Source organism: Colossoma macropomum, unplaced genomic scaffold (genome assembly GCF_904425465.1).
Source record: "Colossoma macropomum unplaced genomic scaffold, Colossoma_macropomum, whole genome shotgun sequence".
Classification (NCBI taxonomy): Eukaryota; Metazoa; Chordata; class Actinopteri; order Characiformes; family Serrasalmidae; genus Colossoma; species Colossoma macropomum.
Window position 1 is genome coordinate 10,140,065 of NW_023494805.1, and position 12,993 is coordinate 10,153,057.

General features: G+C 39.2%; 1 protein-coding gene across 1 annotated transcript in view; it reads right to left on the bottom strand.

Moving 5' to 3' along the window:
- LOC118826482 (histamine H3 receptor) overlaps positions 1–12,012 on the bottom strand; it is a 34,340-nt gene extending 22,328 nt beyond the window's left edge. The window contains exon 1 of the mRNA XM_036597468.1: positions 11,766–12,012. Coding sequence (XP_036453361.1) covers positions 11,766–12,012 — 247 coding nt within the window. The remainder of the gene's footprint in view (positions 1–11,765) is intronic.
- Positions 12,013–12,993: the final 981 nt, after the last annotated feature.

The window sequence follows — 12,993 nt, forward strand, 5'->3', positions numbered from 1 at the left end:
TCCACTTCTTACTATGCTGTGATCTAGACAACTTTAAGCTCAGTCTTAGAGAAAGAAAGAAAAGCCATTCACATAAATGAGGTCTCATGGGTCTCACAGTGAGATCACTGCAGTGCTATTTAAAATGTAATTCCAGTCATAATAAATGGAACGGAAATTCTAGAGAATAAACTTTCCTAGGCTTTTTCTAAAATACTTAACAAGTTTTTCTAATAGGCCCCAATAAGGGCTGCACCACATGTTGTGCAGTTGTTATATCAACATTGGTCTTCTCAATACTGATATCGCAGATGTGTGCAGTATGCAAATTAGTCTCTGGCCAATCACAGAGTGTTGTTTTGTGTGCTGTGATTATTCTGACCAATCACAGACATTCCTTAAGTGTTTTGATGAATCAAAGCATTTCATGATTCAACAAACGTAGATCATTTCGGTCAAAAAGCATGCAAGTCAGTCTTCAAACATGTTACATGAGGGGTTCATTCATTTGTTTTTAATATATTGGAAGGTAAATCACAACCACAGTACAAAGCAGAATATTACATTTCTGCCATAATTCCCTCCTTTAAATACACCATTTCAACTGCGAAAGTGATAAAAAGCTCCATTTGAAACTAGTTTATCTGGGAACGGTTTCGGCTATTTCATGAATTTTTGGAAATTATTTTTTGGAAATTCATGAAATTCTCCTTTCCAAATTTCTGAACTGATTATGAATTACACAATCATTCAGAGTGGTTTGGTGTGAAAGGTGCTGTTCTAGAGAAACTTACTGAGTCAGAATTGCTCACAGTGGTGGTGACAGGAACCAGACGTCTGAAGCGTTTAATGTCTCTAAAAGGTCCTTCACAGAAAGTTATTAAATGAAATGGTTTCGTCTGCCTGATGCCAGAGACATTATCTTCCTACAGATTTGAGAGAAGCTTTTGGCCTATAATGTATTTTTTTAACTACATTCTTGGCATGAGGCGATTCTGACTTGGTACGTTTCTCAATATTGCCCCACACATCAAACCACTCAGAATGACAGGATTGAATTATGCAGGAATTTGGAAAAATGTGTGGAATTTCCATTTAAATATAGACATAATTCCAAAGTAGTTCCAGCTCCACGTGCTTCCTTGAGGGCTTTTTCCAATTCCACTTCAGACTCCTCAGTGTAAGAAACACTGGAAATGGAAAACACTAGTGAAAGCATTTATTAACCGACCTCAATTCTGGGATCAAACCCTCCAAATTAGCGTCTGTAAGAATTCAGTCACTTCCTTGGGAACGGAGGAAGTGCAGTCCTGACGCATAATAACAATCTGGATGTTTCAGAACATTTGGTTCCCACAAAAACATGCCAGAATGATGCTCTTCATGTGTTTCTGATGAGTCCTGTTTTCTGACAGTCTTAATGTACATCATGTCTTTGGTTTTGCTTTGATGGCCCTTGGAACTCTACATAGCACATTGAGTGTGAAAAGATAGCACTGAAAATTTACTGTGGACTGTGCTTGTTCGACTAAAATACCATAACAGGACTTCAAAGTCTCTTGAGCTGAATACGACATAGCATATTATTGAATATCAACACATCTACTTGCCATTCATATGCTTATGGAGAGTAATGCAGTAATGCAGCGTTGAGCTGAACAGCCTTGTTGAGTGTCTAAGGAAGAATCTCACCTTCTTTTATGGTAGTACTACACTCTTCTTCCTAATTTGCTGCTTTTGAAAAAGCTTGCTTAAATGAGTGCGACCGATACTGCATCATCCAAACACTTGAAGCAGTGTTGAAATGTTGCCTCAAAAATACCGCAAAGACTGCTTTCTGTGGAATGTGAGAACACATCATTTTCCTTTCCTATTTGCACAACTGTATTTGGCATCATTCTATTTTATATCTAAGGTCTTTCAGCCATATACGTAGGATATGTAAAACAAATTAATAATGTGGCTATTTACACCAATCAGGCATAACATTATGACCACCTCCTTGTCCATTTTATCAGCTCCACTTACTATATAGGGTCACTTTGTAGTTCTACAGTTACAGACTGTAGTCCATCTGTTTCTCTGCATACTTTGTTAGCCCCCTTTTACCCTGTTCTTCAGTGGTCAGGACCCCCATGGACCCAAACAGAGCAGGTACTATTTGGGTGGTGGATCGTTCTCAGCACTGCAGTAACACTGATGTGGTGGTGGTGTGTTAGTTAGTGTTGTGCTGGTCTGAGTGGATCAGACACAGCAGTGCTGCGGTCATGCAGTCATGTACTGTCTTGAGCAAGGCACCTTGAAATGTGATCCCAATCGGATTTTTACAGATGCGTCTCAGTCTGGAAGCTCTGGCTGCTCAAAATTGGATTTCAAAGTGTGTTGAGCGTCACTCGCAACGCGACAAACAACGACAATGTCAAATCTAGAATAACAGAAGTGCTGGGATTCAAGAAGCGTGTCAAAGATTCATTCTTTAATGTTTTGCACCCTTTTCTGGATGTTTGCACTTTGTCTGTACTGTCTATTTTGTTCCATGTTGCACCATGGTCCTGGAGGAATGTAATTTCGCTCCACTGCATACTTGTACATAGATGGAATGACAATTAAAGCCTACTGACTTGCTTAAGCAGAGCATTTTGAAGAGTTTGGGGGGTGAGATGATGCACCTCCATCTCTCCTGCATTCACATTTAAAATACGTGTCACCAGCATAGCTACATAGTTACTGATGCCTATGTCGTTACAACAGCAAGCCATGCAGATATGTTGGTGATGTCTGGATACACAAATCCGATCTGATCAACTGCAAATAACAGTGCGGACAATCTGTCTAAATAGATCTGATTTGAGAAACAAATCCAATTTGCTTGCAATCTGAAACCTTTGTGTTTCAGTAGTGACATGAAATCATAGGACAGCATTTTTTTGAATAAAGTCGTGATAAATCTAAATCTTTCAACTTCACTTTAAAAGTAATCAAAAAAAGTATTATTTTCACAAGTTAAAATTTAGAGGTTAGTGTTTGGGACAGACATCTGCCAACAAAGTACTGTATAAATAATGATTTTTAATATATTTAGCTTATTACTTACTCAATTAATGCCTTGGGTTTAAATAGATCATAAAATAGTCTTTGTAAATATCTATACTTTGTAAATATTATATTTAGTCTGAATACTTAACTGCTTTTTTACATATGTCTTCTACTGTGGGGTCACAGTTTGAGCTAATTCAATAGAATGGTTCATAAAAGGTCTAGAGTTGCTTTCAAGTGCCATTTGCATTTGCAATCTGCTGCTGTTAAACCTCAATTTGAAGTTCAAAGAGCTTCACTACCAGTGAAGCAAGTCACCATCAGGCTGAAAAATCAAAACAATACAATTAGAGAGATTGAGTTAAGTGTGGCCAAATTAACTACTGGGCACATTCTTAAAAGTAAATCAATTTTTGGTCACCTAAGACTAAAACTAGGAACATTCTGAAATGTTCAGAAAGCATCTTAAACAGGTCCTGCAATCATGCTTGGGTATAAAAGCAGTATTCAGGAAAGGCAGAAAATGCCAAAAATGTATCAGCAAAAAATCAGTTTAAGAACAACTTTCCTCAGTGAGCAACTGAGGATTTTAAGTATTTCATATGCACTCAGTGCATAATAACATCAGAAGATCCATGGAATCCAGAGAAATCTCTGTGTGCAAAGGGCAAGGGTGAAAACCAGAATTGAATACACATGACCTTCAATCCCATAGATGGCACTTCATTAAAAACTGGTGGTTTCTGTGATGGATATCAGCTCAGGAATATTATTTCGACAGACTTGTCAATAAATACAGTTTGTCACTGCACCAGCAAATGCATGTTAACACTGTACTATGCACAGAGGAAATCATACGCTAACAGCATCCAGAAACCCTACCGACTTCTCTGGGCTTGAGCGCATCTGAAATGGACTGATGCTCAGTGGAAACATGTACTGTGGTCTGACAAGTCAAGACTGTTACGAAATCAGACTGTTTATGAAAATAATGGCTGTTGTTTTCTTGCAGTCAGAGAAGTAAAGAACTGTGCAGATTGTTACCAATGTAAAGTTCAAAAGCCAGCATCTGTCATGGTATGGGGGGGGGTATTAGCAGGAAACCTGCACATCTGTGAAGGACCTTTAACACTGAACAAGTTCTGAAGCAACATATGCTGCCTTTTAAATGCCATCTTTTTCAGGGACATCCATGCTTATTTCAAGTCAAGTTATTTCAACATGACATCGCCAATGACTGGACTGGACATGCCGGCAGTCCAATCTCCCATAGAAAACATGTGGCTTGAAATATGGCAACAAAAGCCCTATGCAGGTGTACAGCTCAAAAAATTCCTCTCTCAAACCTGGATCAATAGACCACTGTAGTCGTGCGTCATTCTGTAGTCCGAGTTATGCCCTTATTAGAACCTCCGGGTCTAAACTCGATTTCTCTATGGTCAGAATAATTGGGGTTTTCTGCCTCTATCTGGGTTTTACCACACACTGCGGTAAAATAAAAATGTTCAGAACCTGATACATTTTGTTCTGTGTACATTTTTCTCCCAAATATCACTGGATCCTCTGAATTATGAGGTTGTTAAAATGTCTTAATACTAATATTGCTACATGCAAGCTAAAGCTACTGCGCATCAGTTTAATGTCACTAAGCTATAGAAAAGTAAGGCGGGCTATGACTGTGCAGCAGTTATTATAATAACACCAGTGTGTAACTGCTGCAAGGTGGAACAGGACAATTCACACCTTTTTAGGAATTGGGTTTGTATTTGTGTTTTCTAATTAATGCTTATATTATAGTTTCATGCACATATAGCCTTTTATAGCCTTTGTTTTTTGCCTGTCTGGTTTCATGGGTTCTTTTTTTACCTCATTAAAAAAAATTGGTTAGTAGTCATGGTAGAGTCAACGCTATGAAAACCCAATTATAAGAATTATTAAGTCTCATATGACCTATCATATTATTTTACTCATTAAAGTGTTCCCGAAAGACAAATATAATTACCGAAAGGAAACTTGAAGTGTGTAGAACTTTTAACGCTATATTAATGTGTGATTATCTTAAGCCAAGAGGATATTTATGTTTGAGATTACGTTCATTATCTGTGCTTAAACTCTGTAGTGGAGCCGCTGTAGGACAGAAGGAGAGAAAGAGAGGGAGAGAACAGCAAAAGGGAAGGCAATAAAAAAGAAAACTGGAGTGTTTTCATTGTTTTCTAATCCCAACCAGTTTATTTTCTTTCATTTCCAACTTTTCTGTCAACATTTGTTCGTCAGTTGCCAGTCGTGTACGCTCACAAAATACTTCCTTGTCTTATCATTTGTGAAACAAATCATAGGCATATCTGGAAAGCAAAACTCGTTATTTAAACTAGGTGTAATTTGCAATAATATACAGAAGTATAGAAGGCTTCTGTTGTCTACATGGTTCTTGTATTGAGCAGCAGTGCATGATGATGAATTGATCTTTGTATTGTTTTGTTTTCATTTCTGGCTGTAAACTACTGAATATTTGGCTGCAAAAATCCACCATGACCCTGTCTTTTACTTTGGCTCTGACAGAACCAGCAATCTGCTCCTTAAACAAACTGCACACCGCTCCACAGCCTGACTTTGATTTTCATCCCTCTGAACACTCTTCGCCTAAAAAATCATGTCTGACTGTGAAAAAGCATGCAGCCATTCAATGGAGACCGCTTCATGTTTTCAGATGCCAAACCAGATGGTTAAAAATCAGGCCCAGATAATCAAATAACAGGCCCCTGTACACTAGATATTTGGTGGGCCTTACCTGGCAACCTTTTTTTTTTGGATGGTCAGTGTTTTTTTGACAAGATCATGGCAAGTAATGAGGCCTATGCAGCACCATGATGGCAGCATACTAAGCAAAGTGTTTGGCATGTCGTTCATTTTTTCCAATCGAGACAAAACAATAGCAAGATTACATACACACATTAAAGACAGGTTAATCTAAACCCAACAAACAATGCAACACATCCTTATGAAACATGTGTCTGTTCACGACAACCAACATATTCACTCCAGTGAAGATGACATAAATTAAACTCAGCTGAAATGTGCTCAAAGGAGCGTAATCGGCCATTACCCAATCCCAAATTAGTTCAATTTTTCTCACTGTGCCGCTAGTAAAGTTCCCACTGTGAGTCATAATAGCTGTTTAAATGTTCTCATAAATGCTCACGATGGCTCCCTCCTCCATAACCAGCCTTTTCAGCTCTATTTTGAAGGGTCTACGACAGCATTAGCATGCATGTTAAATATGGCATTATGGCACAAGTCTACTGGAAGGTTAACCACAGTCACATTTTTCATTTTTTGGACTATGCTTTTCACTACAATATTTATTGCAAAAATTAAAATATTACAATGTGTCATTTTCACAATATTGTTTAGCCCTCACTGCCATATTGTGCACAACTGGTTTTGTGCTTTTAATTTAAATCACCAATTCTGGACCGCAGTTGTACAGAGATTACACTGTCGCATGCTTTGTACTGGTCAGATTCCGTTCACGGCCTTCATGAACAGGCCCTAATTAGCTGGATTTTTTTTTCAGCTTATGCAAACACATATATTAATAGCGCTTATGCTAATTACAAGGACTGCATAAGCAAACAATGACCAGGCACTTCAGCAGGTACACCGCCCCCAACAATAACCTCTTATAGTCAGTGACAGCACAGCCATAGTTACAGCAGTTGTAGGCTTAAAGCTGAGTGTGTGTACAAAATAAAATGGAAGAGAAAACTTGTTTATTATACAAGAGAAATGTTTATAATTCCTCATTGCCCTGTTAGATTATATGTGATGCACAGCATCACATCCCGTAGATTCATATGTATACAGTAGTGTGTAAAACTGTGTCAGAGACCCTTCATTAATTTTATTTCCACTCAAAACTTCCAATGCAAGTACTAGTTATTAATTTATCAGGAGGTATTATTGAGGAGACTAATATAGAAGGATGTGTAGCTGACAGAAAGCCTTTACTGAGAAAAACACATGAAAAAGAATTTGCCAATCAAACAAAGCAGCTGCTGGTGTTCTCAGAACAATAGACTGACCACCCCAGTCCAGGTCTCAACATCACTGAATGTGTTTGATCATTTTGATTGTGAGAAGCGGAAAATGCTAAACCAACATCTAAGACGAAACTTTGAAGATGTGTAAAAAATATCCCTGCAGATTTCTGTAAAAGCTGAAAGCAAGTCTCCTGAAAAGAAGGGAAGCTGTAATAAAGGTAGAATTTATGCACTAAATACTGAAAAAAGATCTGAAATTTAGATGGTGAATAACTTAACATACTTAATGTCCATTTTTACCAGAAATGAAATAAACAAATGGTGATCTCTGACTTTTGCACAGTACTACATTTCTAAAGGGCCCTCTCTTGTGGCCCCACCTTGCTAGCATACAGTTAGATGCACAGTCTGCACTAGCTATCCTCTGGCCCTCCATCACTGGTCAGTTTCGGACCACAGGACCTCTGTCGTCCAGATATTATTTGGGTACTAGTCCGCTGTCAATCTAGAAGTGCCACTGATGTGTAAAGACTCAGAAACACTGCTGTGTCTGATACACTCAAACACTTCAAGCACACTGTGTCTGATACACACACTGCCATATCAGGGTCACTGCTGTGCTGAAAATGATCTGCCACCCAAATAATATCTGGACAACATCTGTCCTGTGGTCAGAAACCAACCCATATGATCCAATAAACGGGGTGGGGGGTGAAATTGAGTACCAAAAGGTGGACTTCAGTCAGTTTTGGTACACCTATACATTGGACCTATCAGGTAGGTGAGGCTCACAAAATGGCCTGTGAGTAGAAGCACAAGATACAGAGGTCCCCAAAAAGTATTTGGACATTTGTGGCATGATTAAAACATATTTTTATTGTGCTACGAATGTTAAACCAAGAGGCATTTATTCTGTTTATTTATCTGTTCTATTTATTTCAGATCATTGTTGTTCGAGTAGTTTATTTACACACGTCTGCAGGCTTGCATCAAAATGTCCTCATACACTTCTGAGTTCATGATCTCAAGCTCACTGTCACCCATGTAAGAAAACCAGACCCTGTCTTTGACGTTTCTGGATGGAATTCTTCTCCACACAACGAGTCTATCATCAGTTTGGTGTTGTGCAAAAGTGTTTTTCCCTAAAACAAATACCATTCTATTAAAAAAAAACTATGAAGTTACATAAGAACTTCATTGAAGTTTACCAACAGCTACACTCTCAGAAATAAAGGTATGAAACTGTCACTGGTGCAGTGGCCCTCTTGTCACTGGGGTGGTCCCCTCAAGGGTACATCTCAGTGCCTTTAGTCAGGGAACATAACTGTACCATAATCCACTGAAATTATATTTCTAAGTTGTACTGACTCCACACACCCCGTCTCGTCTCCAGGCTTTTATTTTATTGTTCTTTTTTAAAATATTCGGTTATGAAAAGGTACAAATCTGTACTTTTCACCTGGAAAAACTTATTTAAGGTTTACATCTGGACTTTAAAACCTCTGTTGTACCTTTGAGAGAACATTTACATTGTTCGTACCTTCATGAATGAAAAATGTACCTGTACTGTACCTTTATTTCTAACAGTGTAGAAGAGTCCAAACCTTCTGGGGGCCACTGTAGATGTTTCTAATGAAGTAAGTGAGTGTATTTATAAAGGCATGTTTGCATGCTTATGAACTACAACATGCTGTGGTCTGAAACATTGTTCATTGAAGAAAAGAATGGAGACCGACAAAATCTGCACAGACAACGATTATAAAAAACTGCTGAGAATAACTTTGGTCTCAAAAAGGGTGTATTACTGGTTTTCACCTTACACTATACACTAGAGGTGCACAATAATATTGGAATATTTCTATGGGCAGATAACTGCTTTAAAGATGATCAGCATCGGACAGATGTTTAATTTTGACAGATATTTAATTTTGACAGATGTTTCAAACCAATTTTTGATAACATATATATTTTACTTTAGAAGAGAAGAATATTTAGGCGATGCGAAACTAATATGCTAAAATGTCTGCATTGCATTCATTTTACTGCACTTTAAACCTTTGCAAATATATTCAATAATTCTCTGTAAGGCTATGCCAGGTGTTTTCAGTCCCAGTTTCTACATTATAAATATATATACACATAAAAAATACTGGATATCAGCACACAACCCCCATGTATACTACACACAGTGATGAATACAGCTTGACATAAGCATTCTCGAGAGATGAAGGTGTTACTGCATTCAGTGCTGCAGGGAATGATAAATTGAATTCTTTAACAGTTAAGGTAGAACTAGCAGTTTTGACACCTCCATTCATGCTGTCAACTGTACTTAAAGCACCTAATCAGTCTGAGCTGCCTTCACACCCTATGCTACACTGGAATTTCATGGAATTCTTCTGAGAGTGTACTGCCGTACACTGGCGTCCCTTATGAGAGTGCACTGGCGTACTGCATTACAGTGTGTTACGCTGGCTGCTCAGTAGCCGATAGGAGAACTCTACAGAAGGTCATTAATACTGCTCAAAAAATCATCAGCTGCCCTCTGCCCTCTCTGGAAGACATCTCCCGCTCCCGGTGCCTCAGCAGAGCCAGGAAAATAACAAAGGACCCTTACCATCCTGGACACCAACTGTTCAGTCTCCTGCCGTCTGCCAGACGGTACAGGTGCATCAAAAGCCGGACAAACCACACAAAAGCCACACACACTAAGTTTTTATGAGTAGTAAACACTGGAATAAGCACATAAGACATGAGGACTTCCGCCACTTGTTGAACTTAGTTTATTAGTAAAAGTTTTTTTTTTTTTTTTTAATAATTTTATATTATTATTACATTTTAGTGCAATATGTTTTTTACAGTTCTTTACTTGTTTGTCTGTCTTGGTTTGCACTGATTAAGTGTTGTACTCTTAATTTAGTTGTATATTTTATACAATGACAATACAGGCATTCTATTCTATTCTATTCTATTCTATTCTGAGGTGCATTTCCAGTTTAGTTCCATTTTCCTGTGTTTCCTCAAGAGGGGTTTCAATTCCACATTACATTCCTCAGTGTGGAAAACACTGAAAATTGAAAGCAGTAACGAAATGGAAAGCATTCATTAGCTGAAGGCAATTCTGGAATCAAACCTCCGGGTTACTGACTATACGGATTAAATCACTTATTTTGGCAACACTTCTTGACAAAAAAATAACAATCTACGCATTTTGGAACATTTGCTTCCCACACAAACCTGTCAACACGGAAATAAAAATGAATGACATGTCACTAAACTGGAAGATTTAAATTTTCACACTGGACAGGCTTTGGCAGCTCCCCTCACCCACTCCTGCGGTAGATCCTGAACGAGGATGCTGCAGTAAATTACTCAGCGCCAATTCAATCATGAAACAGAGAGCCTGGGGGAAATGACAGCAGGACACCTCCCTGACACACTGAAACATGGTACAAAAATACTCAGTCTAACCTTTAACGCTGTAAAGGCATTTAATTACCCAGCTCAGGCACCACAGGCACTCATGCATACATTTGCACACATGATTATAATACTTTTTTTTGGCATTTTACTTTGTTTTGCTGCTTTTTCCTGGAAGGATTTACACATAAATATAATGAAAATAACTCAAAGCGATGTTTTACTAATATGATAAATAGGTAATACTGTATTGTGCAAAAGCCAGAGATCACCCTTCATTTAGTTCATTTTTAGTCAAAACTACAGTACAAGTTATTTATTTTTAAGAAAACACATAAATACAGAAAACTCCACAGAAGCCTCAACAGCTAGATTTAATATTTTTTCAGTATTTCTTGTGTCCACGTTTTACCTTTATTCCAGCCTCCATTCTTTTCAGTAGACTTTCAGTTTTTCAAGGAAATCTGCAGGGATATTTTTCCACACCTCCAAAGTTCAGTCTTTGAAGTTGGTTTAACATTTTCTGCTTCTCATCATCCGAGTAATCAAACACATTCAGTGATGTTGAGGTCTGGACTCTGGGGTGGTCAGTCCATTGTTCTGAGAAACACCAGCAGCTTCTCCTTTTCTCAGTGAGGCTTCATGGAAGCTACACTTTCTTTCAGACCCATAGCGCTGAGTTGTCTTCTCACAGTGGAAGGATGGGCAGAAAAATCTATGGATGTTTTCAGATCTGAAGCAGCTTGATTTTCTCCTCTCTCTCAAAGACAAAAGCTTTAAGTGCAGTTTATCTGATGGGGGCAGTTTTGGTGTCTACCAGGTCTTCCAGGTGGTTGTTTGGAGTCACATCTTCTCTGCAGCTTTTAATCATTTTTTTAAACTCCAGTTTTGGAAACTCCTCTTTTGTTTTGGTTGTTTTTTTAAAATGAATTGCTTGTACTTGACCATTGACTGAACAGAAAGGGTGGTCTATAAGTTTTACACAGGACTGTCCTGTACTATTTAACTGCTATTTGTTAATATAAAGTCAATTTGTTTGGACAATAACAAAATAACAAGAACTGAAAAATCCTGAGGAGTGAATTTAACAAGATCAGTCACATTTTAGGCAGCAAGTGCAAAAGAACTATTCCAACAGCAACCTTATCTTTGCCTTTTTTTGGCTAAAAAATGATAAAAACTTATGTTTTTTTTCCCAGAAGAGCAGACAGGAAGCACAGCTGACCCTGTGAGATAACTTAGTTTTCCACAGGGGTTAAGGAGAGGTCAGCTAAAGCAAACCGCACTTACCGACAAGAAAATCAGAGATGGCCAGGTTGAGTAAGAAGTAGTTGCTCTGCCTCCTCAGACTCCTGTCCATCTTGAAGGCGAAGATGACCAGCGCGTTGCCCAGCACGATGACCCCGATCAGCACCACCATGACGGCGATAAGCAGCGCCAGAACGGGCGCAGTGAAGGCGAAGTCCTGCCTGATCTTAGCCGAGCTGTTCTGGACGTAGTCCCGGCTGATGTTGACCTCCAACACACTGTTCCCCATTTGCTCATTTAACTACACGGCTGCACTGTAACGACTTTAACTGTGTTCACAGCAAAGCTGGCATCTCAGCCGGACCTGTTGAGCGTCAGTCATGGTTTGAAGAACCGCTTCCAGCAGCTGAAGGAACTCATATCAGTCTCTTCGTCCTCACAGCTCAACTGAACTGAAGCCACAGCGGCAGCTCTTCTGAAAATACCGCCTAATTTTGTTATTCCCCACCCGTATTCAGACAGGCCCCGCCCTCCTGCTCCACGATTGGCCAGCCCATAGGCGGCCTCCCTGCGATTATGGACTACTAACCAATCGAGGGGCGGGGCTTGTCGGAATAGAGGTGGGAATAAGTAATGCATGATTATGTTGTGGCTGACTTTTAGCTTGAAACTCAAACCCTGCAGACTGACGGTCTTTTGGCATAGTTAAAGGGGAATTCCACCAACTTTTCCAAATTTCTGCGTGATGTAAACTAAGTCATTCTACGGAGCCCTGCTGGTGACATAAATTAAAATAATGCGACTTAGTAAGTCTTAGTAAGGCATGGCCACAAGATAATTAAGCCTTAACCACAGCTTGGGTGGCTGGTAGCCTAGTGGTAGGAGAAGTGCGCCATCAACCGGAAGGTTGTGGGTTCAAATCCCATGACCTGGCTAGGTATACCTGGTTGTGCCCTTGGGCAAGGCACTTAACCCCCACTGCCGCAGGTGGTGCTGCTCTGTTGGCTATGCTGTGCTGCTCCCTGATTGGGCATATTTAGGCAGCAAAATGACAAATTTCTTTTGTAGGACCAATAAAGAACATAACAAGCTTAATAAGACATGATCTCGATCCCTTGCCTTACTAAATGTGACTTCGTAAGGCATGGGAACAAGATCCTAATGTATGGCCACGACTTAACAAGGCATGATCTTGTTCCCACGTCTTACTAAATTGTGGCCATGACTTAATTATCTCATTCTCATGCCTGAGTCATGGCCACGCATTAGG